At 38.7% G+C, this 27996-nt stretch overlaps 1 protein-coding gene across 1 annotated transcript; it reads left to right on the forward strand.

Annotated features, from left to right (window-relative positions):
• The first annotated feature begins 83 nt into the window (after window positions 1-83).
• Window positions 84-27988, forward strand: fsip1 (fibrous sheath interacting protein 1). The gene is made up of 10 exons (XM_053335171.1): window positions 84-245; window positions 342-399; window positions 508-682; window positions 777-865; window positions 967-1050; window positions 1905-2044; window positions 2254-2373; window positions 5063-5224; window positions 18803-18958; window positions 27881-27988. Exons 1-10 carry the CDS (start codon window positions 84-86, stop codon window positions 27986-27988), a joined length of 1254 nt encoding a protein of 417 aa, XP_053191146.1.
• Window positions 27989-27996: the final 8 nt, after the last annotated feature.

The following is a 27996-nucleotide window of genomic DNA, read 5'->3' on the forward strand; positions in this document are numbered from 1 at the left end:
AGTGTTTTTTTACTTGGTTAACAGCTATTTCATGATCGCAGGTGGTTTATTTTGTTTTTCCAGCTAGACGATATCAGACCACCATGGAAATTATCAGAGGTAGTTTGGATGACATTTCGCGACCTGCATCGAGTGAACAAACTGGTAGCCGAGTGTCGAGCGTGTCATTGCCTCATAGTGACAGACTTTGTCCAACAACTCCATTTTCCCTTGAGGTTTTGACCAACGATACTGCTGATTTTCAGGTAATTATAAGTAAAGAAGATGTCAATACAAAACTCCTGGTTAACTTAAAAACAACTGAATTACATTTACCTCACAACACAATTCCCTTGCTATAGGGCCAAAGCAGCTCTGAAGAAACTAGAAACAACTCCTCAACCTTAAGTCCTGACAAAGGTTAGTGTTCTGTATAATGTCCAGTGAAGTGCTTAATTTTGGAAATCTTCAGGATGGTTCAGTGTTGATAAAGCTGCTTTGTAACATAATATGTGTACTTCTTTTTAGGTCAGTGTGATGTTGAACTAACTGACAAAGAGAAGGAATATCCTAAACTACAGAGGGCCATTGAAGAAATGAGACGGCTTGATGAAATACTGTCTTCAAAGATCTGCAAAGAAAATGAAGTCAGGCGTCAAAGGAAAGAACTTCAAGCAAAACTCTGGCAAGAGCTACTGGTAGACACAGAACTGTATTCACTCTACATTTCTGGTTTACTACACCAGTATTTTTTACTAGTGTGATAATGCAATGCTGTGTTTTTTTTGTTGTTGTTTTTTACAGCAGAATCAGCCTGAAGGTCGCTCTGAGTGTACTCATGAAGCTGTGAACACAAGGTTGTTTTTAGCTCTGGAAGCACCTACTGGTAAGTATGGGCAGAAGTGTAGCCTACAGGTCATGAGGTGTGTGCTCACAGGTGTAGCACACAATGTCACTGATATATAAATGATGTGTTCTACCTTAAAGGGCCTGAAGAAGAGGATGACTTTGTGTCAGTGTTCAAAACTCAGGTTCCTGACTGTGAACAGGACAGGCAACTCATGGGGAAAAGTAAGTTAATAAAAAATGAGCTGCATCGTTTAGTTAATCTACAGGAAATTAATGGCAACTATTTTGGTAATTGATTAATAATATAAGGCATTGTTCAAGCAAAAGTATCAAACATTTTCTGGTTCCATCCACTCAAATGTGACTATTTACTGTTTTTCTTTGTAACATATGACAGTAAAATGGAACATCTGCAAGTTTTAAACTGTTTGTCAGCAAGTAACAATGAATAACTAAAATAGTAATTAGTTGCAGCCCCAGTGAAAACAAAACTTATAAATGCAGCATGCCTGTTTTAATATTATCTTGCATGTATTACCTGAACTGCACACTTGATGGTGCTATGAGCTCAGGAAACTCACAACAGTAGTTTTTCCACTCTGATAGGAACTGGTGCTTACAGGAGTGCACTAAGTTATTAAAGCTGTTTTCCAAATGTGAATGTTTTACTTATATTAACAATTTCCTGATCAAAAACTTTATATATATCTTATGTGATATCTGCCAAGGAAAAGCATCTTAGTTTACTTACTACAAAACAGCTGCCTTGGAGTATTGAGGAATTCACTTGCTTGGTCCAGAAACGCTGGGAGTTTGTCCGAGTTCATTTGTGAGTTGGAATGGTCATTAGAATATTCTCATTACATACAAATGAATCCCTGTTTCTGGATTATTTTGGCTACTAACTCTTGATCATGTTGGGCAGCAGATAAATATATGAATTTATAATTAGAAAAATGACACTAATAAAACTGTAGGTGTTTTTTTAGTCAAAGTTTTTTCAGGCAAATCCTTATTATTTGACTTACTTTTTCAATATTTACCTCGTGGAAACTAAAGTGTGGTACTCCTGACAGGTGAAAAGAGGCCAGAAAGCACGATAGAATCATTTGAGGAAGGCCGTGAGGAGACATGGGAAGAGCAATTTGAAGGCAGCCACTGTGAAGCTTTTGAAGGCAAGAAAAAACAGAGGGACTTTGTCAAGAGAAACATTGAGGTATGTCAAAGTTCACGTTAGGCCAAATGCACTTGTGGGGTATATCGCATGACTTGGAGTGAGTCTCTCGGCTGTTTGTTTTTTCTGCGAGGAAAAGATTTACCTCTATAAGGGAGAGACACATTTTAAGCCTACTAGAGCACCACAGAAATTATGATTCAAATAACAATTTTCTATGTCTTTTTTCTAACTGTTGTGCAATGCAATAGCTGGTAAGTGGTGAGGGTGGCCAAGTGCTTTTGACCGAGGCAGAGAAGAAGCGTCTGGCTGAGCTCCTCCAAGAAATAGACGAAAAGGAAGAGGACAGTGCCAGAGGCGCAGACAGTGAGGTAGGCTGACATGAAGCTTTAACAGGCAACATATGCTGTCGGTTGAGTCTCTCTTTTTCAAGTTTCTTAGTACTTCCCCCTCGTGTCTAGAGGTCTTTTGGGGAGCAGCATTGCAGCAAATGATCCCATTCAGTGTGTCTGTTATCCACTTTGACCTCACGTGATATATCTAATATTTTATAGAAGGCAAATATTATTTTCAGTGTTTAGTCACAGCATTTGAATATGATCCTGTGCGTTTATAAACTGTTTTTCTAATGCTCTTCGTCATTGGAATCTGTTTTATTATCTACCACAGTTGACCTTTTGAGTGGCATTGTTAAAAGCGAAAAGAGGCCCAATAACTCAGCCACACGTTGGCCTACAGAACAGAGCACATGGAGTAACACTGGTCAGATATTCATGTTTTGATGACTGCTTGGCAGTTGAGATAGCCTCTGGGCAGAAGATTCTGACTCCTCAAAGCGGTTCAGATTATGAACCAGATGCAGTTCACATGGAATGCCACATGTTATGGATTCATTTTATAATCAAATTTTCATAACAATTCCCCCAGTGTTCTGTGAAATTCAGGAGCCAGAATCTCTCATATAGCCCTTTTTCATAAGCCACAGTTGCACTCAAAGTGAGGGGTGTGCTGACAGAGCTCAAAGCCGAGAGAATGAGATGTCTTGTTTCCCTGAGACCCTGTGCCACCTGGAGCAGTAGACCATCTCACTGTGAACATCCACCCACACCATCCAAACTTCAAATGTTTTTTTGTTTTTACTCTTAATTTGCCTTAATAGTCCTCTTGGCAGCTGTGAGGCCAGTTTGAAGTCAGATGGGATAAAGCATGTTGGGAAGCAAGAGGGAACATACCTACCTACATACGGTTCCATTTAGCCTGACCCCGACAGCTCTGTATCCGTGGGACAGCTTACCAGGGTCTTTTTTTATGTCTTGCTGCTCTATTTATGATGTTTGCCTTGCGTTTTAGAACAACACTGCAGTAATTGTGGTGGCAGATACCAAAGTGAGGGGAGTGCAGATGCTCTCTGTTTTTTTTATTGGCTGGAAGAAGACTTCCTGTTATTGTGAAGCATGCTATTATGCATGACCATAACTGAGCGAGCACATTATTTATGTCACCAGGAATTTGTCAGTGATAGGTCTTAAGTTCTGAGGACTTCACCCAGTTCTTGGCAGAATCCCCTGGGACACATCAACCACAGAGTTTGCCTTTTGCACATTTTTGATGTCAGTGCGTCTCGACTTAACAAGCTCCCAGTTTTATGTAATACTGCTAACCTAAGGCAATAAATCAGTAGCAGTCAGTAATAGTAGCACATTTTGGTGCCGCATTAGGAGATGTGTAATATATTTTACTGACATTCATCTCTTACCTTTGGCCTTGAGTTGACAATATGTGAAGAGTAAGAGCAGTATTTTTTCAATTCAGTATGGGGATTGGACAACAACTGCATGATCATGATTCACATGAAAAGTGATTATAATATCGTTAGGATGATGTTGCAGCTGTGAAAACAAATTTCATGCTTGAAAGTAATAGTTCAACATGAGTATAATGTATTTATTTGTTTTCGTGCTGAGAGTTAGATTATAACGCTCTCAGGAGGAAACAGCTACCTTGGCTTTGTCTCAAGGTAACAAAATCTGCCTAAAACTGCCTCCAATGCTTACAAATTAGTTACAAGTTTTACAGACAGAACTGAGCTAGCTGCTCATGTTGCTTCCTGATGCTGGCTGTTGGCTGTAAATTCATATTTACCATATAGACACAAGAGCAATCTACTCATCTATCTCTAAACTGTTTCAAATTCATTTAAAGCTGGGATCAATCACTGTGAAGAACACAACCAGTGTTTTCAACCTAGTTAGCTGTCTACATTTCTTCTCAGAGTTTAATATCAACTCGGCTAACATGACTTTACCATCAGCGGGCCAAATTTGGAATAGTCCAGAATCAAGGTTAAAATACAAATTATTGCCACAGCTGTTGTAAGATTGAAAGCGATGCTAGGATTTTGTCATTCTTTCTTTTACAATTTTATATTGTGTCTTTTGCAATGGTTGAAAAAAATCGCACATGGACACAAACCGCAAACCAACATCTGTGTTAAGTCTGAAATTGAGATTTTCTGCCAAATCTGAGTGAACCTCTACAAAGGTTAAACCATCTGAGAATCTGAAGGTATAAAACATAATAATTTGTGAGTCTCAATTTTGTTCATTCTTGGCTTTTTTTATGGATGTGTGCTCCACCTAGCTGACGTTTGCTGGTCTAGGTTTTCTCAGCATCCAGAGGTTACAGCTGTGCTCTTTAGTTGTGATCTTCTTTGGCGTGAAGATCTTATCTCACCACTGGACCCTGATGAACTCACCCCCCACCCACTACTTCCCTAAGAATATAATGGGAGTCTCAGTGGGACAGACAATCACTGTGAGGAGCAGGCAATTATTGATGTTTTGGCATTTGAGCATATAGTTGGCATGCTGTGTGGAGAAGAGAGCTCACCCTGATCACCAGCCAGAAGTACTTGCACCTCTTTCCTGTTTTAGACATCACTTTTACAAGGTCACAAAATATGTAATGGATATATAATGTGTATAGGCCCCTATTTAGGTTGCGACTAAATAAAACAGGCCAGTGGGCCAATGATTTATTTCAGTGATGTTTCTCTTGCAGCAGGACATGTGGGCTATGTCTGTCTTGACAGGCCAGGGTTACACCCCGCAGCCCTCTGACCTGGAGCAGCTGATTGACATTGACTCCAAAATTCGCCTTCTCCTTCCTGTTGAAGAATTTCTCTCCGTGCAAAGCTCCTACACAAATGCAAGTATGTGTCAGGTATGTATCCAACAGCCCCATGTCTACATTGTAATAGCAATGAGTTTTCATCTAGCTCAATTAACTTCTCACTAGACACTATTCAACGCTACCCAGAGGCAAGGTCGTTAAGCCTTATTACAAGGTCAGCTCAGTGGGGTATCAGTGGCAAGATCTTGTAAAGTCTTGTGTTACACCCCTGTTCCTAAAATGGAGAAAATAGTATTGTTCGCCATAATTGTATGCTGTAATTTGGCACTCTTTTCCGTCCAATTTTCCAGGTTTCCATATGAAGGCCATACTATAAATCTTTCTGTGCATTATTTGTTCCAACTAAAATGAATTTAACACATTTATATTGTTTCCATGTGAGTAATGGTGAATCTGATACATTTAAGTATTCTTAATATTTAATTTTAACATGATCATTATGCTTGTGCTTAGTTAACACATTTATTGTTATTTATTGCATATACTTAATCATTTTATTGTATATTGTCTGAGTTTAGAGTATGACCTTTACATCACCACCACATCAGACAGTGGAGAACCAACTTCACAGATATTTATAACTTTAAACATTTTCCAGGCCTTGGTCCTGTGTTTGGGCCCACTCCTAGACATGAGCTCAGTGAGTTATCACAGGACCTTATCTAACAGCATTGTCAAGGCCAGATGGCCATGCTCATCAATTGCGTAGGCTGTCAGAGGAAAATTATGTTTTTGAAATCATAAAAACTTTACAACAGTCTTGCAAACCCAGGTTGCCATTTTCTACTATCACTGTTGGATGTAGACAAGGAAAAATGACAGACCTTGAATCGCATTGTTGAAATAGCACATGATGTCATAATGTCCTCAATATTTATACTGGTATCCTTGTTATCTCACTGTCCCACTGTAAACTTACCTAATGCCATCTGGAAGTCTTCAAATCTTATTAACAGGGCAATAATTTCTTAATGACCATCAGCACACTTAATAGAGGGCCTGAATATAGTGATTGAAACCATAGTGACTCATTGTAAAAAATTTTAAAAAAAAAGAGAGAAGTTGATGCTTTTTAGATCCAGCATCTAGTGTCCATCAATGGTATTGCACTTTTCAGAACTTCTGCACTGGCTTCAACATCAAATTGTGGTAGTTGCGACTTGTGACTTAATCGACAGCCTGACAAAGACAAACTAAATCTCACAAATGTAGTTTTCAGTACAAGATTTTGTTTCTATCAATGCCACAGAGAATTGTTTGAACCTGACCTCATCCATACGGACATGATCAATACTTGAGGTATATTGAGTGTACTGTAACACTGCCTCGATAATTGTGATTGTTGTTTAAAGGGATATTCCAGCAACTTAGTATTGAACTTCCATTAAGTTGGGCTGGGGTTAGGGTTAGAAGAGACAGATTCAAACAAGAAAAATGCTGAGATAACCTGACTTAAAACACTGGAGCCTACATTTTGCAGCGGATTACCCCACACACTGTTTTCCAGACGGCGTCCTAAGCCGAGACAACCCTGATGACATCATCAGAGTTATTTTTTCAGACTTTGGAAATCTCCCCCCCAGCCACAGAAGACACTACATGACTACTGTCACTGACTAGCACACATAGCAAGAACTGAAGCTCATGTGTAAAATCCGCACAATGGCCCTTTAACCAAAACTCCTTTTAAAATAAGATAATGGTCCTTTGGGGGAGACTCTCCCTTCATGATGTAGAGTGGACTTTTGGCCAATTCTAAAAAACTGTGATATTACTAGGCAGCTGGATGTGTTACTTTGTATAACCTACTTTCCCTTCGTTCCTTCCCACCCTTTAATCATCTTGTATAGTTAGAGAGATTTTGGGAAAGTAAAATTCCCCAACATCCATCTATCATCTGCTACCCATTAGTGTTGAAATGTCCAATGCTTTTCAAATGATGTAAAATATGAATTAAACAATTACACAAAACTTTTGTCTCTCAAGTAACTGGTTGCAGATGATTCACCTTCAGACTGCTAAAAGGGCACATTTTAGAAAAAAAAGCAAAAAAGTCACTTGATTTAACTGCTGTCATGCAGTGTATAAAATAATAAGTGAAAGGTTGGTGAACACCACACCTGTATAGCTTAAAAAGTAGCTGTTTCCTTACCCTACCTCGATCCCGTCTCACTATTAGGGCATATATGAAAGGTAGACTGCACTAGCAATAAATCTAATTCAGAGCCAGTCTTTCATTCCACATCAGTGGCCATAAATCCTAAAGGTGGTCATAAAAGTAAATATGCTTTTGTTTTGTAGTTACCTTTCTTCTATGCAGAAGCTTACACCAGTCAGAGTTCCTAACTATAACCATTTGGACAGTAACTTAGGTACTTGCTTGTTTGGCCGTTCATTCCGGCAGTCTCTAATAAAAACAAAGGAGAGCATCATACCTCTGTTTCAACACCACTAAAGCAGTTTTTTCCCGGCAATGTTTAATCATGGCCTAGATTTTTATGTTTGCTGTTGTCTCCTGTTCCCTGGCAATGTCAGATTGATCATCTGTCAGTTTTACATTACATGGAAGAGAGAGTTATTCTCCTCTCCCTAGTGAGCACTCATCAGTCAGTTCTTGAAAATGTGACTTCACATCTTGGCGGCATTCTTTCCCAATAAGTCGGGATTGATATGCTGATGAAAAAGTATTGCATTCCTGTGCAGTCACCTTAGCAAGAGACTGTCTGGTAAAACAGGTCCTTCACTTGAGCATGGGACGGTGAATGCAGCATGTGAGGCCTGGCACCAGCTTGGATACTGCCACAGAGGAGAGTCAGACCCCCATCACAACATAATTACAGGACTCATGGAGGTTGAGGAGTGCCAGCTCCAGAAAAGGAACAAGGCTTTCCCTTTCATTTGGCGATATTAACACATGCAGAACGGCTTACTACATATGAAGGCTACCATAAACTGCATAAGAAGACTAGTGCCCATATATTGCAGCCAGTCATCTACTTGTAGCAATACAATTTTGTAAGATGTAAAAAGGCGTATTTGGACTGAAGTGGTCATCTGTGGATTCTGGGTTTTAGATGTGCATCTGTAGCAGTAAAGCACATATGAGGGCACTGTTTGTCTTTGAGGTTTTTCCATCTCTACAATAAAAGGGCAATGCAGTGGCAGGTGGATATTATACTGTACTGACTAAATGATAAGGCATAAACCATACCATCAATATTTGTGGAAACATAGTTTCACTCATCACATGGCCCCATGATGAGTCATATTGGAAGTGCTTATGAGAAAAAGGCTTGTTTTCTTTGCCTCTGGCTCTTTGATTTTTGATGACCGGAAAAGGGTCAGGTAAGATCAAGCCATACTTGAATGATCTGGATTGAATGGAATCAAAGCACAACGTTCTTCAGTGTTTTCCTTGGACACTGTTGATATTTTGCTAATGACAGCATTGCTCCATTTGCATTCTTCATTTTTTTTGCTCCCCTTCTTTTTTTAAGCCTCAGCTGAAACAGCCTTTCTGTCATTAAAAACATCTGTTGGCACATAGCATTAATGTAAAGGACACTCCTCCTACTGTACCACTGTGTGGTAATGCCTGCACCACCCACAGTTTAAAGCCAGAAAAAGGAGATTGTGTCATGAGAATTAGCTGGTTTAGGGTGTTTTGTGACATGATTGTCTGTGTGTGGGGGTGTGGGTGGGTGGGGGTGTGTGGGTGTGTGTATGTGTGTTTCACAGGTCAGAATTGCGTACGCCATTCTTTCAAATGTGGGTTTTTGAAAGTGTGGTTACAATGAAAAATTATGGTTTTCAGTCACTGTCCCACTGTATTTGATTGCATCGGATCCCTCCCGTAATCAACAAGGCTTTAGCTGCTTCTGTGATTGCATAGTAACTACAGCTGTTATTTTTTGTTGTGTATTGGTTGGCTATATTTTGATATAAGATGACGATGAGATCATTCAGTCACACTGTGTGGTTGCTGATGAGCACCCATGATTTTAACTACAGCACATGTTAAGTGCGAAAGCAGAGTTTTGGGCAGAAAACGCCCTTTTGCCCAACACTATGTGGTCAGAAGATAGTCAGCAAATTGCTTATTTGGTCCGGTCATATAATCAAGCAACTGTGGAAAAGTAACAGTCATATTATATCAATCTAAAATATAGGTTTGTTTTTATTTTATATCACCAAACGTGAGCTGTATAAGAGGTCAAAATAGATTATACCAGCTATCCTCAGCACAAATCCAACAGTTTTCTCATGTGAAGGTGTTTTAAATCTGTATCAGGTTTTATCATGTATTGTGTTTTCTGGCCTTAAAATTAATCACAGCCAGAAAACAAAACAGAACAATATGTTTCTCTCTAATAGTGAAGACAGCAGGAAGATAACAAATACAATTTATCTTCTTTGCTATGGAAGAAACTGTCCCCTCTGGAATACAGTGTTCATGTCCCAACAGAAAAATGTGAAAATATGCTAATAGACACCAGGAAATGGTTATGAATATGTTTTGTTCAGCATCCAGCATTCAGTACTTTTTATAGCAGTCATCAACTTAACACTGAACAAATGTGTCATTTATATTATCTTCGCTTGAAAAACGTTATAATTTTCACATTTGTATTAATCGTTATAAAAATCCATTATCTTTGCGGCATTTGTGGCTTTGATATTCTGCTGATGACTGGACAGCTGCAGGGTGAGAATTGAGATGTCAGGTTGTAATGTGGCATGCTTGGTGTTTTTCACAAGGTTAACTTGGCCTAGAAGAATAGACTCCACACCCTTCTCCACCCTATAATTCCCATGAGACACAGTTTATTGTCTTCTTATAAACGCCTCTCCCACTGGTGTTATCCGCAGCAGCAGTTGTGTTAAGTGGTTTTGAGAAGTTTTTCCCTGTCATGGCTGAGATCTAACTTTTGGCTGTTTCATTCATTCATTCATTGTAGTACTAGATTATTCAGTCACAAGACTTACACTAGTCACTAATCTTCTGTCTCTATGACCAAAATTAGAATATCAGTAACCTCACTAACCTCAGTAATATCACTAACCTAATGACTAATATCACTGCTCCCTTAAAATAATAGTTCAACATTTTGGGAAATATGCTCATTAACTTTAATTTTGAGAGTTAGATGAGAAGATTTATTGCACTTTAATGTTTGTATGGTAAATATGAAGCGACTGCCAACAGACAGTTAGCTTTGGATAAAGTTGCTAGCATAGCTGGCTCTGTGCAAAGGAATAAGATCTGTTTCCCAGCACCTCTAAAGCACACTAATTAATACATTATATCTCATTTGTTTTTACAGTTTTTATACCAAATTACTACACATACAAACTGTGTGGAGTTTGCATGTGCCTTCATGACTTCTACTGCAGGATCTTCAGTTTCCTCCCACAGACTGGAAACATGCAGGTTAGGTTAAAATCAGTGACTCTAAATTGCTCATAGGTGTGAATGTGAGTATGAATGGCTGTCTGCCACTATATGTAAACCCTGTGACTGACTGGTGACCTGTCCAGGGTTTATCCGGCCTCTTGCCCAATGAAGGATGAGATTGGCTACAGCTCCCCCCACGACTCTCTAGAGGTTAAGCGATAAAGAAAATGAATGAATAAGCTAGACAGCTGCTGGCAGTAGCTTCATGTTTATTGTGGCCTACAGACAGAAGAGTTGTAGCCACTTTTTCATCTGACTCTCGGCAAGAAAGCGAATGAGCGTGTTTTCTTAAATGTTGAATGTCGAATGCTCACATTTCCACGTTTTATTTGGATGTATCACCTCATTGTACAAGATTGTTGCACAGCTGAAATGTAGGTCAAATAGGCCCATTGTGCTTGACAATACACAGCATGTGTCGCTTGGGGACAAGAAGTGCAAAAAGATGCTTGGACGTTTTCTCTCTCCAGATGCTTTGGATAAATATTTAACATGGTCTGCTTCTGAAGTTTTTTGTTCAAATGCACTTTGTCTGTGTCATTAGTTGGCAAACATTAAAATTACCTTGTCTTTGCAAAATGATGAGGGGTGGCTGATCCAATGAGTCTCTCAAAAGCCACAGACTGTGAAGAATTGAAGAGAGAATTAGAGAGATCTTATATGCAGGACTGTCTTTCACAACCTCAACAATAAAGACTCCAAACAGATAAGACGTACATTTTTCAGACCTGTGGTTGCTCTGTGGATTATAGAACACCCAGGCGGTGTGGATGTTTTGATGCAGTATCACATTAAACATCCTTTTATGATTGTAGGAGGTTGCATCGGGATGTTTTGATCTGTGAAGCAGAAGTTGCTCTGGACCACCCTCATTTCTGAAATAAGCAAGTATAAAAATCCAGATGACCCACAAGTGAATCTTCTAATACTTAAGGAATGTTGAGCAATCACGGGAAACAGACTACTTGGTTACAAACAAATATATTTGGGACATTTATAAAGCTTTGTTATACAAACCTGACATTTTTACTTAAGAAGCACTTTTAGATAGATGTGCAGAGAAAGAGGGAGGGGAAGGGATTATTGTGTCAAGAATAGTGCAGGATTAAAAACATTTGTTGTATTACCTTGCATAAAGGTCAGCATGCAGGTTGGTATATACTGTATATGGCACTTGGCTGTATTACAGCACCTCTTCTTCAGAACTTGGCAGATCACCACAGGTCAAAGCTGGGTAAAAAACAAACAAAAAAAAGGAAAAGTGAAGTCAAGACTTTCAGACATAGCTTCCGAACAGATTACTCCCAAGCTCTCACACGGAGTGCTCGTGGCAAGGCATGTGGACAGGCCTTGGCAGGTAGCCTGGGTCCACGTGGCACAGTCAGAGCTTCTACTATACTTCAAATATGCAGAGAAACAGAGGGAGAGAAACAGGGAAACAGAGGGATAGAGGAGCATGCTGTTCTGTACAACAGCAGGCATTTCTGGGTGCGTCAGCAAGGCTGACTCCCTTTCATCACAACAGCACTGTCCCTTTGTAATGTGCAGCCAAAGGCCATTAACAAGATGTATTGACTGCAAACATGAGAGACTATATTTTCCAGTTAGTAGGGATCCATTTTTTTTTTAAATGTTTGTTTGTGTAAGGACAAGTAGCATAAAGTTATACCTCATACCACAGCATTTATGGCCAAAGCTAGTTTGCAAAACCTGTCCATAGCTTTTAAAATACATGAAACTCAACAGTAAAATACATATTCAACTGCACAAGACTCAATAATACATATACATAAATTAATGAATGTAACACAGAACCTAACAATACATATGCACACATTTCAAGACAAAAATTACCAACAAAGTACATATGAAACAGCACAAAACACACCATAAAAGGTCCAGAAAACAACAAGCACCAGGTCAGTCATCACTACATGACTGAACCCTCTTTAAAAACAGTTTCAATTTGAGTTTAAATTTTTTCCAGTCATGATCCATTTTTTAAGCTCTGTGGGTAAAGAGATCCACATGTTGATCACCCACATAGAAAAAGCAGTCTATCCAAGTGTGAATTTATGAAAAGGCACCTTTCAATTCTCAGCAGACGCACCTCACATTACTGCGCTGGAAGCCCGAGAGGTATCACCAGGTCACTGAGCACCTGAGGAGCCTGGTTATTTAGGCATTTATAGATGAGTTTAAGGATTTAAGGAGTTTTCAGATTTTGTTGAGACTGTCAGAGCTCAAATGCATTTTAATTTTTGAGGCTGTAGGTAGGCTGATGTCGCATTATAATGAACCACTAACTACAGCCATAGAAATGTCTACAGTATAGATGTGAAAACATACACCTCAAGCTTTAAAAAGGTAGGAATTGTTAGTGGATTGCATTAGATCACCTAATAAAGTGGTAACTCAGTGTATAACAAATACATGCTGCTTTTATTATATGTGTAGTCTGTTTTTTAATGAGTGGGTGACTCAATGTGACCAACAGACATTTTTAATAAAGTGGACCCTGGAGTTAAGGCCAATGAGCCATTTTGTGGCCACTGCATACTAAAACATGCTCCAATATTGGCTAGCATCTACATCACGTGCTTTTCGAGGGAAAACTCATTGAGTGTTCCTCTTTGTTTGATTTGTGGAACTCTTAAGAATTACCAGTAAGTCTCTATGATGTTTAGCTTCTCCACCTATTTATGGTTTTAGCAAGTTTGAAACATTGTTGAAAAGACCACATGTTGTACAAATTAGTTTGTTTGATGCTTTTATGACTTTGCTGTTGACACGTATTTGGATTAGCTGCCACCGAACATGCTGGCCCTGTTACGCATGTCTTGACTGTGTAAACAAGTTCATCAAGCTCTCCTTCTGGTTATTGCTCTAGCTTCCGACAGCCCTAGCAAAATAATGCCTGAAGAAGCTGATGGAAATAGTGGGCTTGTACCCCCTGTTGCCATGTAGAGATATACGTGTTGCAGCAGGATGCATGGGAGGACTGAAGATGAGGGTGACCTAATCACTTATTTTCTTGCTGTTCATGAGATGTATCTGATATTGTGTCTGCATGAGGGGATCCAGCTGTTATATCTGGTGATGTGCACCACAGATGCAACCCACATTAGAGTGCCAAAGACGCTCCAGGGTATTAATCTCAATGGCTCCCACCACTACCTTACAAAACTAATATGATTGATGTGATGGAATTATATGTTCCTTAATTGGGAGCATCAAGATATAGCAGACTGAGTATTGCTGTGTGTTAGGCATCAAACATTTGTTTTGTATTAATTTGAAATGAAATGTTTGGCATATAATAATCCCCAGTATTAATCGTATTTCATCACTTTGGATGACAGTGGGACCATCCATCAACCTCCGCAGCTGTTTCATACTGAAACATCATGACAACTTTGGGATGGAATGTGTTGCTTCTATTTGAAATAATACAATTGATCACAGGATATCAATAAACCCTTAATGAACTTGAAATACATGCTTGATTAAAGTTCAGAAAGTCATAATAATATACTGACTGTTTTTTGCTCATGACAGTTGGCTAGTAATGTTTCTTTTTTCATGTTACGGGAAAGCAAAACTTGAACTATAAGGTAAACCAAGGACAGCTTCTCAGCAGTTGCCATATGTATGAATCACTACATTCTCTCTTTTAATAACCTCCATTGTGCATTCAAGTGCACTTGACAGTCCGTGTAATACTCTGTATTTACAATGCTGCCCTTCATATCGACTTAGCTAATGCAACATCAAATTCCAAGACTTTTGTTTGATATGTGATCAATAGTCTGACATACTTTATTTACAAAAGCTAATTCTGTTTGACATGTTTTTTTCACACTTGAGGATAACAAAGTCCAGATCTTTGTGGCTTTCCAGCAGTCTTGTGACCTAGCTAGCTTATGTGATTATTGGAGATCTTCAACTGCATGTCAAGTGGCTACTCAGAGGAGAGTCAATTACCTTCATTTGCCGATGTTCAGATAAGATGAGCACAGGTCTATCTCCCCTGCTCTGTTGGAAAGTCACTCAGTCTAACCTCATATTGAGGTAAAGCTATCACACATTCCAGGATAACAAGCACAAATACTGTAATGTATTAGAGCAATATGTGGAGTTTGTTAAGGTCAACAATCATTATTCTCTTAGTCCACTCCAGGAAGCGAATCATCACTACAATTCAGCTGGCACAAAAACAAAGGCTAAATAAATGACTGTTTATTTTTGTCATTGCTTTGGATATAAATCTTAATTCATCCATTTATTATTATTGCTTAATCAATTGTATATTTAGAGAAATTGTGAGCAAAGTACCACAAAGAATAAGTTATAGGCCTATCAATCTTTTATGACCAGAAAACAAACTCTTTGTCAATTTAATACTTACGATCTCATATGGTTTTCAATTGTCACTTGTCAAGTTAATGATTTGAAATCTGTTTAAACTTGACACTTCATGTCAAGCATTATTTTATCTAGATGGGTTGCCATGAAATTATTATGATCTTCTGACTTTTCCTTTAGTGCCAGCAGAAAGATGATGATATCCAGTGAAATATCTCAATGTCTCAACTTTGATACTAACATTTCACGTTCAGCTCTGGATATATTGTAAAGACTTTTTCATCTAGTGCCATCATTTAATTTCTACACTGCTTTGGTGTTTGAGAAAAACATTGACAGCTACTCCTACTATGAATACGCATTGACCGATGGTGTCTATAGGACTGTGTCTGTGTGTTTGTGTTAAGGTCAGCCTCTGTCTGAACTTAGAACTCAATGGAGACTCCTTTTAGCCTTCTCTTTGTACGTTTATGAAGCACATTTATAAAGCCCCCCGACATTTTTCTCTCAAGATGACACATTTTCATCTATGTATTGACTTACAGTATGTAGTCATGCTATGTCTAAAATTCACTTTGTGAACTGTCAATCTTGTTTTGTTACAATGGGATATAGAATACAATTGTGTCTTTTGTGTTTATTGAATTTGTGTATTATCATTAGTACATTGAAGGTTAAATATAACAATGACATTCAGTTGCATTGTAAGAGAGGAATGGTTTGCACCCCATAAATAGAAAACATTAGCAATACATCTTGCTACTGGTCTCAGTGGAACTAAGAAACATGATCAGTGATGGAAAGTAATTGATTACATTTACTTAAATAACCCTACCCACTTAAGTACTTGAAGTACTTGAGTATTTCAATAACTTATAATTCCCCTCCACTACATTTCAGGGGGAAATATTGTACTTTCTACTTCACTACATATGACAGCTTTAGTTACTTTTCAGATCATTTGACGTAATGGATAATACAACTAGCTTTTAAAATACACCACAGTGTTAAAGATGGAACCAGTCATTTCCAATCTTTTTGGCTTTTGACGTCTTACTGACGTCTGTGAGTCTTACTGACGTCTGTGAGTCTTACTGACGTCTGTGATTTGGTAACAGCTCCACCATGTACTGATTTTTCCCTCTGAACTTCACACATGGTTTCATTCCAATAAATGTTCAAATGATCCAATATTTCACCAAAAATCAAAGATTAGAGAAAATGTCCAAAAACTGAAAACTGAACTGAACTTTTTTTTTCTTCTTCTTCTTTCCTCTCCCATTAATCATCTCACAATCCTCAGATTTATCTGATGACCTTTTATCTGCAGAGAACAACTGGACTAAATTAGCTATTATTAATTAGCTAGTGTCATTTTTGGACCATTTGTCTTTGCTAATTATGGTCAGATTAGTAAGGTTTACACAAAAAGGCTGTGGACTTGCCATTTATGTACACTCAGGATTTATAGAGTGTTAATTTAGCCAGAGAAAATTGGTTTTGTAAGAAAGTATGTAACATGCATGCCAAATTCATCTAAACTTTGGTCAGTGATAGTTTTATCAGTGCTAAGCCTTGCAGGCAATTTAGAAGTTTAGAGTCTATAGATCTTGAAAAGTAGGGCAATGGTTGTTTCCAAATTAAATAAACGGTTTCTCCCATAGATTTGGGCCTTTTTAGAAACATGCATTTAGTGGTGTAAGGATGGTGGTAAAGCTAGACTTTAATTTTTATTTTTCCTGGTTGGAATGCCGTGTTTCTCATTCTGGTTCATGACAGGAGTCTGATCCCGGCATGGTCCTGGCTTTTGTAGTCTGGGTGAGAGAGTCTTAACTGAAGGGCTCTAGTAACGACCACTTAAAAGAGGCTTCAGATAGAAGCTGTCATTATTTCCCTTATGGAGACAGAGGGCACTGGTAGGTGAGGCCACACACACTTAGGAAAAATCTAGGATGTTCTTGTTTTTGTAAAGATTTGAATATTTCTGCAAATTGAGTCAAGCCACATTGGTATAATTTTGTCCCTGAAAATCAGTGTAAATTATATTAGTCTAGTGGGCCTGTCTGTTTCACTTATTAACGAGAGCAGAAGGTTTGTTCCTCTCAAAATACTCTTTAAACTCAACAGAACTTTCCCTCTGCTTGGGTTTAACTAAGATAACATCCTATCATGAATGTGTCATAATAGATTTAGTAATTCAGTGTTTAACTTCCTAAATTATGCTGGTTCTCATTGTCTTCAGTAACGTTGTGTCAGCTTTTTATGAAATAACCATCAATTTCAACATTATTATATACATACAGTGCCTGCCTGGCATTCAGACTAACCAATGGAGATGGAGATTTCAACCACATGGTACTGGACGGACACTCCTAAACAGTCCTGTGGTTGGCAACATCCTCTCAGATTCAACTTCTTTTTTTTTTTAAAGAAAAAAAAAACTTTTATAGAGTAGCTGTGTCTTTTAGAGGTCAGAACATTATCTTTTTGCCATGTATTTCCCAGTGGGTGGGATGAGGAAGGAGTTTGACCCATACTTTGAGATTTGAGAATGTTCGCTTTTCTGCACCTATACTGTTCATTGTCCTACATCAGCAGAGGCTATTCCTGTATTGCAGTGTATCAGCAAGGTACTGTCATAAACTTGACATCTGTTTGATTATTTGTAATTAATCAATGTGGATTTGCATGACTTCACTTCAGACTGTTCTGTCTCTGTAATACAGCCCCAAGGAAAAAGACCCATCCTGTGGTCAGTAAGACAAGCCTCTCACTTATCAGCCAGTCCTCCAGGCATGAGTCTCCCATTTCCTCCTGACCCATTTTCAAAGTTTACCCTGGATGCAACTTCATTGTGTCAACCCAATGCACGTGGATGCCGTAAATGTGTCATTTATGTTGGACCCCTTGTGGATTGGAGTTGAAGCTAAGGTCTTATATGAGTATCTGATTTTATGTTGCATCCACGTGCTCCTCGATTTGTCCCATTTTCCGAGTTGGGAAGTTGTTCTTCCGATTTTGGTGTATTCATAAGCAATAAGTCATAATGTGGAAACAACATGGATGCATCAAAGAAAATGTCATGTATTTTTCCAGACTTGGGACAGACTGTAGACTTCACCAGCACATTCTCTAAAACCACTAAAATATTGTTTTACCTGACTTGTTTTTAGGGTTAATACTAATAAATAACTTGTCCAACTAATCTAGGTCACTATAGGTGGATAGCAACTAATGTTTACAACCTAATACCTAACCTAATAATATTACAAATTACAAGTGAGCAAAAAATGAATATGGAGCACATAAATTGGGTAAAAGTCTTGCCATCAACCAAACATTTACTTACATCCGCCATTTTTCTGCATGTGTGACGTCAGCCTTCTGCAAATTGTGTACCATGACTGCAAATTTCTGAGTTGTTATTTTGGCTTGAGGGAGCGTCCATATGGATTTTCCCACTTGGGAACTGATTTTTCCATTCCAACACCACACAAATGCCACATTACCCTCTGCTACGCAGGAGAGAGAGAAAGAGTTATTGCTGTTTCTCTTTAAGACATACTACAGTTATGGTATTTTAACAGACATGAGCATACTATAATACAAGAATCCTGAAGGACTGGAAAGGTTTCACTTGAATCCACTGTGTTGAACTGTTGTATGGTTTTGATCCCTATATAAATGTTGACAAGTGGCAGCCATGAGCTGCGAGTGCCCAAATATGTCCACATGTGAGCTAAGTTGTTTGCTCCCTGTGAGAAACAGTCGTGTCTGTTGTGTATCAGGGCCATGGCCCCGAGGTTATTGGCTGGAAGTGTGATGGGGACCCGCAGCCAGGAGAGAAGGTCCTGCAGGATATAAAGGAGAGGAGAGGGCAGGAGAGGCGGCTCCAAGAGATCCAACAGCAGCTGGAGATGCTGGGCCAGGGCCAGGAGATGACTGTGAGTTCAAAGCAGCCATGTTCGTTCACACACTTGCACAACAAAAAACATGCTCACGTTCACATAAGTACTGCACTGTGTATTATAACACTCCTCAGAGCCTCTATCCATGGACACGTGTATGACAGATTATTACATGCACACAGCTCATTGTCAGTCATTCTCACAGGGGGATAATGAAATCGCATGCAATATTTGGGTCTCTGTAGGCCCTGTTCTCTTTATCCATCACTCACACACTTTAGTATGAGTTTATGGTTCGATGCAAAATTCATGTTTTTTAGTTCAATTTCTTGCTCTGTTTTGCGTTGTACATGGATTTGATCTGACAGTGAGAATGGTTGTTAACTCTGCTGATGGGTTTTTGTGCTACATAGTGTTTCATGACTTTCGAACATTCTTCGCTGAGATTCGATGCCCACGCTACACAGTGTTCCTTGGAAACCATTGAGCTCTGTCTGGTTTTAAGAGCCTCTGACGAGTTACAACCACAGAACTGTCACTCTTTCCCAAAAACCTGTAGCTAAAGGCACAACACAGGAATGTTTTAAGAACAAAGGTGAATAGGCCTGATTTTTGTTTTCTCTGGCTTTTATGACTTTAAATTTTGTGTGCGGTAAAAGGAGAACATTAGAGATAAATTTATTGGTTTGCCCTGTCCTTGTAAGAATGGATAGCATCCCTCAATCTTGGGCAACAAACTACCTGTTTGCTTCCTCTCTGCACTGTTGTAGATGGAATACAAATTCAGATGTATTATCCTCCATTTTACCAACACAGTCACTTCACACACTGGTAAACCACAACATGATGTATACAGTATATGTCTAATTTAAACATAAAAGAAAACCCTTTTCACTCACAAACAGTGAAGTAATAAAAATGTTGGCAGCCACACCCTTGCATCAAAAAAGGCATCAAGCCATGCAACCAGGACCTATTCCAGGCCTAATTAAAGAGAAACAAATGGAATTTTTTACTAATTAAGCTCCATTTGAGGAACAGTTTACTCATTATGATCACAAAACATCAAAACCGCCAGTCTCTTAACTACTGCTGTTTCTAGACACTCTCTGCATTTAACTGTGTTGTGACACACAACTAAATGCATTTTATATACTGTCACTAAGTGACCGTACCCAGCAAGTGACTGCAATGTAAACAGCACACTGACTGTTTTTATTCTTAGTGCCACCAGGCTTATTTTGTGGTATAGAACATTTATTTGTATGGAATTTGTCTGTGAGGGAATTCTTAAACAGTTTCATATAGCTCCAGTATACTCATTAAGTTGATTTGTATAACATATGTAACTCAAATGTCTTCACACAGGCACTTGTGTGTATCACCTATGCAAGTGTTATCAGAAATTATCTGGTGGTCTAAACACAATGACAACTAAGAAAATATTTGTTTGTGAATAGAGAACCAGTTTTCAGGGAATCAATTTTGTTGAGTTATTAGGTCAAAGTAAAAAGAATTCAGGAAAAGGCATGATCCTTTCCCTAAACTCTATCAGAAGGAAAGGACACGTTTACATAGTTTGGTTCATCTGCTACAACTGCAGCACATAGTTTGACATTTTGGAGTATTATCTCATTGCTTTCATGCAAAGACCAGTACTGCTCTCATATATGAGTTCAGTATGGACCTACAGCCTGGAGTTACTTAGCTATTAGCATGAAGACTGGAAGCAACTAGTGTCCAAAAATCTGCTTTCCTGCAAAGAAATATTAAAAGTTGTGGTTTTAGAAGGAAATAAAAGAAATATTTGCTGTAACTGTTTCTTAGTAAACAACAGTTCATTCATCCACCCAGCACTTTTACGCAGGGTCTCTGGTGATTGTTGGCTACCACGCAAAGACAACAAGACTCCAGGAAGTCACTGCACCCAGTTGTTGTTAGCTAAAAAAATATTAGTGCAAATAATTTCTTGCAAAATCACTGTTGGTTTTATACTTCTATTTGTATATGTATGATATGACATATAGAATATGAATTAGTCAGCTTCAGTAGAGCTGGTAGGTGATTTTTTTAACTTGAGCGGGCCACAGGCTAGCTGTTTCCCCTTATTTCCTATACTGTGCTAAGCTAATTGGCATTCTCATAACTGTCAATGTCTAATGACATGCACAGATCCAGAACAGGAAACCACTAACACTACCTTATATAGGCTGATATAATTCACTTCGAAACAATGATACTGTGTTCCAGATAATGCTATTTTTTCTTTGTCTGTCCAACCTTTTCACGAGAAGTCTTATTTTGTCTGCTTTCGGTTAGTGATGAAAATAGTTAGAAAATAAACACAGAATTCCAGGGAAAGAAGCAAACTTCAGGAGTTGACAGGCCATGAATTTCTTTTTGGCATATGTTTAAAATACAAATGTTTGACTAAAGCATAATATCCCTATAAACAAGCAGGATTTATTAGATATTAGATGTTTTCTCACCCAATGTGAACCATGAGGCTCTATGTTTAGTCTGGCCTGTTGCTACTGTAAAGGCAGAAAGTGTTAAAAGGTCAGTCTCATACATCTTAGTTGTGACTACATATTCTCTGCTCTACTTCAGTTTGATTGATTCCAGCGTGTGGTGGTAAGAATTGAAGTGTTTGTCTAAAGATCTCCCTGATTTACCTTTCTGTGGTCATTTATTCAAACAAAAGCCATGTTGTGTTGGAACAAAATGTGAGCGTCATCTCTCCTTCTCCTTTCTTTCATCCCTAACACCAACACTCCAATGAATATAATCTCTTTTCCAAAGAATATCTCCACTCACCTTTGATGTTCCCTTTTTTTTGCTGTTAATAGCAGTAAGACCTTGGCCTTTCCTCTACAACGATATATACTATTGTTGGTAATGACAAAAAAGAAAAAGAAAAAGCTCAACAGGGCTGTTTCCAAATGTTAAAGCTAAATCTGTGATACTGAACAGCTGACCCTGTGCTAGTTTTTCTGCATCCTCATTTGGCTGCATTCCTAGATCAACTACAAAAGGAAGGACAATCCCTACATTTACAGAAAAGCAGGATGATGTCAGCAAAAACCATCTTGCTCTATTTAGACCAACATCATCAATCACACTGTTCATGTTACCAGGGATTTAATAATTGTTTAATAATGTGAATAAACTTTTTATGTGTGACTGAATGATAAACATGATATTAAAAAGCCAAAATGCAACTTTATTATCCTGGAATAATACAGAATTCAGAGTGAGAGCAGAGCATATTATATATTATATGTACACATACCAACAGGTATTTTCAATACCGAGAGGGCACCCTTTTAAGTTGGTCTGAATCTGTTGGTCTGAACACACACACACACACACACACACACACACACACACACACACACACACACACAAAAGGATGTTTTCTTACATTCCTTCCATATCAACAACTGTCAGCCTTTTTCTTTTCACACTGTCAGTTCTCGAAACACAAAGTTTAATGAAAAGTTTTCTCTACAATAATCTTTGATTTTAAATATACTATCTACAGAGTAAGCACATAGATGGTTGTTTTTATAAAGGTGGTGTACATTTGTATGTTGGAACTTGTAAACCACATTTTGTACATTTCTATCTTTACGGCAGCACTGCAAACTGATTTCTAATTCAACTTTTACAGTATGTTCACCACATCATTGAGACAGCCCAGGCTAAAGTTGTTTGGTAAATGACCCCAGAATGAACAACTGTCATTTATTTTTCTTTGGGCTGCATTCAGTGGCTCAGTCAAAACATCTAGAGCAACATGTAAGTCATGTGAACAAGGATATTTAGGGTGTGCCTAAGCAAACTTTATATATTTGTTCATATGCGCTGTGTGCTTTGTTAAATGATGGGGTGAAGTGAGGATAAGGTATTCCATCCAGCAATCACTCCACAAACTGACTTTAATGATCCTCAGAAAGTCCCGGAGGCAAATTTATCTTTATCATCCACATTGTCTGACATTGGGCAGGCTTGTTTTTCTCTGCTAAACACATTGGCAAGAGGTATTGACAATGATGCATCTGCTGTGTTGTCATAGATGTACTAAAACAGAAAGTATTGCTGGCTTGTCTTGTGAGAAACTCTCAACATCTGAATGGGAGTGCATAAAACGTAATGAATAGAATTCCTCCCTATTAATGGAGAAGTGGCCCCGGGGTATGTGGACGATAAGCTTAGGTATGTGACTGAAGTCAGTGAACTGGTCCTGCACCCCATGTGTACAGGAGCTGAACAGTGAGCTGTATAGAGGTGTTGGTCCATTGCAGGGCAAATAGCTGGAGGGCTGAACAGCTCTGGCTTTCTCAGATTCATCTCCTGGTGGGAAACTGATACTAGATAATGACCATAAACCTTTGTCATATATCAAAGGTCCCATCCTGCCATTGTCTGTTGGTAGTAGCTGGGCTCCCCTGTCTGGAGGGTAGATTACATATTAAACTCACTGTCACGTTAGTACTATTCAATGCACAAGGAAGAGGAGTAAAGCCAGTGACAAATGACAGCCCATGAGGTCAAAGCGAATGCATTGCATCGCTAAACAGGACAGAGACAGAGGTTTTCCCTTACACTTACTTTCTGTGCATATGGCTTTGTGTGTGTGTAGGCTAGACTGAGACAGATACAATTAGCCTGCTGGGGGAGTGGGAGAGCAAGAGAGCAGTATGCAATGTCTGGAGCAGTTATGCTGACGCTCTCACAATAACCACCAGACGTAAAGGGCTCAAGATTAATTTGACTTCAACCAAACTGTGATGAGTCAGTTGTGAAAAGTATGATTAAAAGTAGCTGATATGCCCAGGGCAAAAACTGTTCTTATGATTTGTGTAAGTGTTCATACAATAGAATCCTAGATAATTATCTAATAATATGATAGATTCATGAGCAGTCACATAAAAGCAATTTCCTCATTAATGCAGTGTTTTTCTGTCACAAATCAATCAGAAGAAGGAAGGAGGAAATATGAGTGAATAAAGCAGTTATCCAACATTAATGTGTTTTTTCTGCTAATGTCATTCTTCCATTGTTATTTATTAGTAGTATTTAAGTCAGTGTTCAATATAAGATATAAGATACTGAATAAAGTCGCAGGTCCATAACTTTTCCCAGTAGGAGCTGTCAGTGTTAAGTGAATGAATAGATTCTCCACCTCCAGCTTGTATTTCACATGTTTATGCCAGAGGATGTATGGCTGGGAAAAACTCCAAAACCAGCCTCGAGGGAAGCAGCTCACACAGCTGCACACTTCTTTCAACTGGGGACTTTTTATTTACATCTTCCCTCTGCACATGTTCCATGGCTGCTTGCACAAAAACCACTCATGCCTCAGCTTAAAAACAGAAGCTTGAACCATTCTGACAAAGGTTTTATCTGCTCATGCTCTATTCATCTGTTTCCTTGTGGAACTGATAATAACGCTATCTCAGTGATAATCCAGTGGAAGAAGGATACTTCCCAGAACCACCTAAATTAAATATATCATGTATGCAGCACTTTTCCTGTGCTGTTTACTGAATTTAATGTGGTGTCTGCTGTGCAGTTCAAGTCCTGAAAAGAGCTAAAAACACTGTAATACTTGACTGGCTCCGTAAAGAGTAGACAGACAGCCAGACAGGAAAACACATATCAGTCACCCACAGACACTCTTGGACTACATAGTATCAGGGGCACCTGAGGTCAACTACTTTTAAAGGATCACAGCATTTTGTCATAGCACTAAAAAGCACTCTGTCTTTCTTGCATCTCACTTTTTTCTCTCCTCTCCATAGGAAAGGTAAACTTGTAGTCTCTATTTATAGAACGGCTGGTACTGGTTAAAAGCATTTCTTACCATTAATACTCCAGCCAGTGGGGCACTTTTTAATTACCCATTCATGAACACTGAAAATACTGACGTGCCTGTAAGTGGCCTGCACATTTGTAATGCTGTATGTTTCGAGTTGCAGTTGTGGCTCATTAATGTTACCTATTTAAACATAAAATAAACAAGAAATAGAAACTAAGTGTATCCAAAATGCCTACATGTTAGGGTGTGTGGGTAAGTGTATATGTGAGCATGGACTAAGATGAACACAAAGCAAACACATGGGCTGTTTTCACCCAATGCCATTTAGAGGTAAAGGTCAAGTCCACATGCAAAGGGCAATGTCTTGGACAAAAACATGGAGTGCTGCAGGGGGCTTTGTGGCTGGAATGTTTCCATGGTGCCTGTGGTCTCCTGTCTGTTAGTAGAAAGTGATATGCAGTGTCTGAGTAATTGCAGGGGTCACAAATGAGGACCACAAACCAACCCTCGATGACCTAAAGGGTGTCATTACATTCTCGAGGACTTTGAACATAGTGATGTCTATCAACAACTGGAACTTTGAGGTCAGAAGAGGTATACAGATGATCGATGAAGAGTATTAGCTTCAGTTAGTGAGGCAAGATGAGACACAGGAATGTGATTTTGTCTTGAGTGACTCAGCAGGGTGCAGTGAAGAGGCAAAAACAACTGCATGGGTGTAATATTTGGTCTGTGTCTGGACCGAGTGTTTTTCCAGATTCACTAGGTTTGCATTTTGCAGCTCAATTGTATGAGAAAACAACAATTACAGAATTGTAGTTCAATGGTAACTAAATCTACCCACTGACACCTCTAAAGCTCACTACTCAACATGTTGTAGCTTGTTTAACTCATGGATGTATTAACAGAACTGGATTCCTCCGCTGGTCAGTCTTGCTACTAATTTCTCATGGTATTGCAGTAAAAAAAAATCTGTGGCCAGCCATTATGAAAGAGACATCCATAAAACTGCTGACTGGACACTTCTTACTGCAACAAAGGTTAAATTAGGACTCTTTCTACTATGACTATTATTAATTTATATTTGCAAAACTTTCCATAAGCCTAGAAATACAATGCTAAAATCTTTGTACATCATCCCAGTGTAAAGTCTATCGGATCAAGTGGGAGGTTTCTCCAGTTTTCTTCCTTTTGCTTTGACCGTATCTTTGCAATGCATGAAGTGTTTTATACATTTGTCAATTGGTTGAGTCAGGACTGCAGGTGAAAATTGACCTGGCACATTTATACTGATGTTTTTAAAATGCCAACATGCCCTCTCTCCTAAAGGAAATAAACAAGCAAATAAATAAAACATGGCAAATAAAATCTCCCAAAATGTGATCACATGACCCACAATGTGTCAAATTAAAAAGGTAATAATGACCAACCTCAAGAAACAACCTAAAATCACCACTACAGAGCATTTTTTTTTCTATTCATTGTTTTCATTTCATGAGCAACAACTTCACTGTCTGGGTTCACTGTCACTTTTTCCATCAATCCTGTTTTCAGCAGCAGCAGGAAACTGCTTTCAGCAAAAGATAAACCCAGTGTATATTAACAGACAGACAAAGTGGCTAGTGGCTGTTAGTGAGAATGTAAGTGACTAGCATTTAGAAAATTCACATATTTCCCTCAGTAGTTTGTGGAGACCAAAACAGAGCTATGAGGAGGATGGAGGCGGCTGTGGCGGCTGTGGCTCAGGAGGTAGAGCAGTCATCCTACAATTGGAAGATTGGAGGTTCAATTCCCAGCTCCTCCAGTCCACATGTCAATCTGTCCTTGTGTGGTAGCCAATGCATGGTAGCCCTTGCCATCAGTGTATGAATGTGTGTGAATGGGTGAATGAGTTGTAATGTAAAGCACTTTAAGTGGTCATAAAGACTAGAAAGGCACTATATAAGTATAGTCCATGGAATTTGGAATATTACATTCATCAGGTGGACAGAAACATGACTCAAAATGAGTAATATTACTCTGTATCTGTTGGATATGTAAAAGGGGGGGAAATTATCACACTTTTGTCATATTGTTATGAGGTGATAATATGTCAGTATTGTGCTTACAGCTGGTTCTGCTGCTCCCATGTGGGTAAAAAAAAAAGTAAATTAATACAGCTTCAGGACTCACATCAGACACAGGGACAGAGTAATTGGATCAGGACATACCTACTTTAAGGCCAGGGACATTCTGTTCAGTTTGGTATGACAGTGGGAAACATGAGTGCACAAGCTGAGAGAATGATGAAAATGATTACTATTCAACCCAGACATTTAAGGTCTGGCTTTCCTGGACGCACTTTTGGCCTAATGCTCTTGTCATGAAAGGTAAGGAGTTGATATTACTGGAACAAATTGACTGTTGAGTTGCAGCTGACTAAACAAAGTGCATTCTCACACCAATTGATAGCAACTGCCTATGAGCACGTGTGCATCAATAAATTAGTCAGCCTCATCTAATTACTAAAGATAAAGGCATTAAAAGTTTCCCCCAGAAATTTTAGTTAGACTTGCCGAATAACACGTCACTCCCAGAAATAGATATCAGCAGTTGTTTAAATATTTAAAATATTTCTTCATAACCTAGTTAAAGAAGGTTGGCTTTTTTCCTTGAACTCACATGCAGTCCCAGAGGGCCGAAACTGATTTATCAGTAAAAAAACAAAAGTTATATCCAATTGTAAGTGTTTTTTCCCAAACAGCATCCAACTAGGCACAGAGAACAACCACAGCAGTACATTATTATGAACTGCCACTGTTATCACAGGTCATGTATTAATGCAACACGTTGTCTGGATTTGTCAAAAACAGTTTTGAGCCCAGTGAAGGAAGTCTGTAATGTGAAGATATCAGCAGTTGAGATGAAAAATATTCTGTCATCACTTCAGTAACAATAGGCTCATATTATTTGATTGCCAGAGGTTTACAGTGTGTGTCTCACTAGTTGTAAAAGGGCGGGTTGCTGTATGTACACATGCAAACACATCTGTACAGACATACTCTTAATTTTGTTTTTAGATGCATGTACACCCTACAGTTTTGAAATCACAAATCATGTTTTAATAAATCATAAATATTCATTTCTTCCTGCAGAATGAGTCACCAGATCTCACTGAGGAGCAGTTACTTATCCTGTTGGATGAATGTGAGCTGACGAAGCGATGGAGCCAGGACCTTGAGATGAATGAAACAACTCCATGAGACCCTAA

Source organism: Scomber japonicus, chromosome 16 (assembly GCF_027409825.1).
Source record: "Scomber japonicus isolate fScoJap1 chromosome 16, fScoJap1.pri, whole genome shotgun sequence".
Classification (NCBI taxonomy): domain Eukaryota; kingdom Metazoa; phylum Chordata; class Actinopteri; order Scombriformes; family Scombridae; genus Scomber; species Scomber japonicus.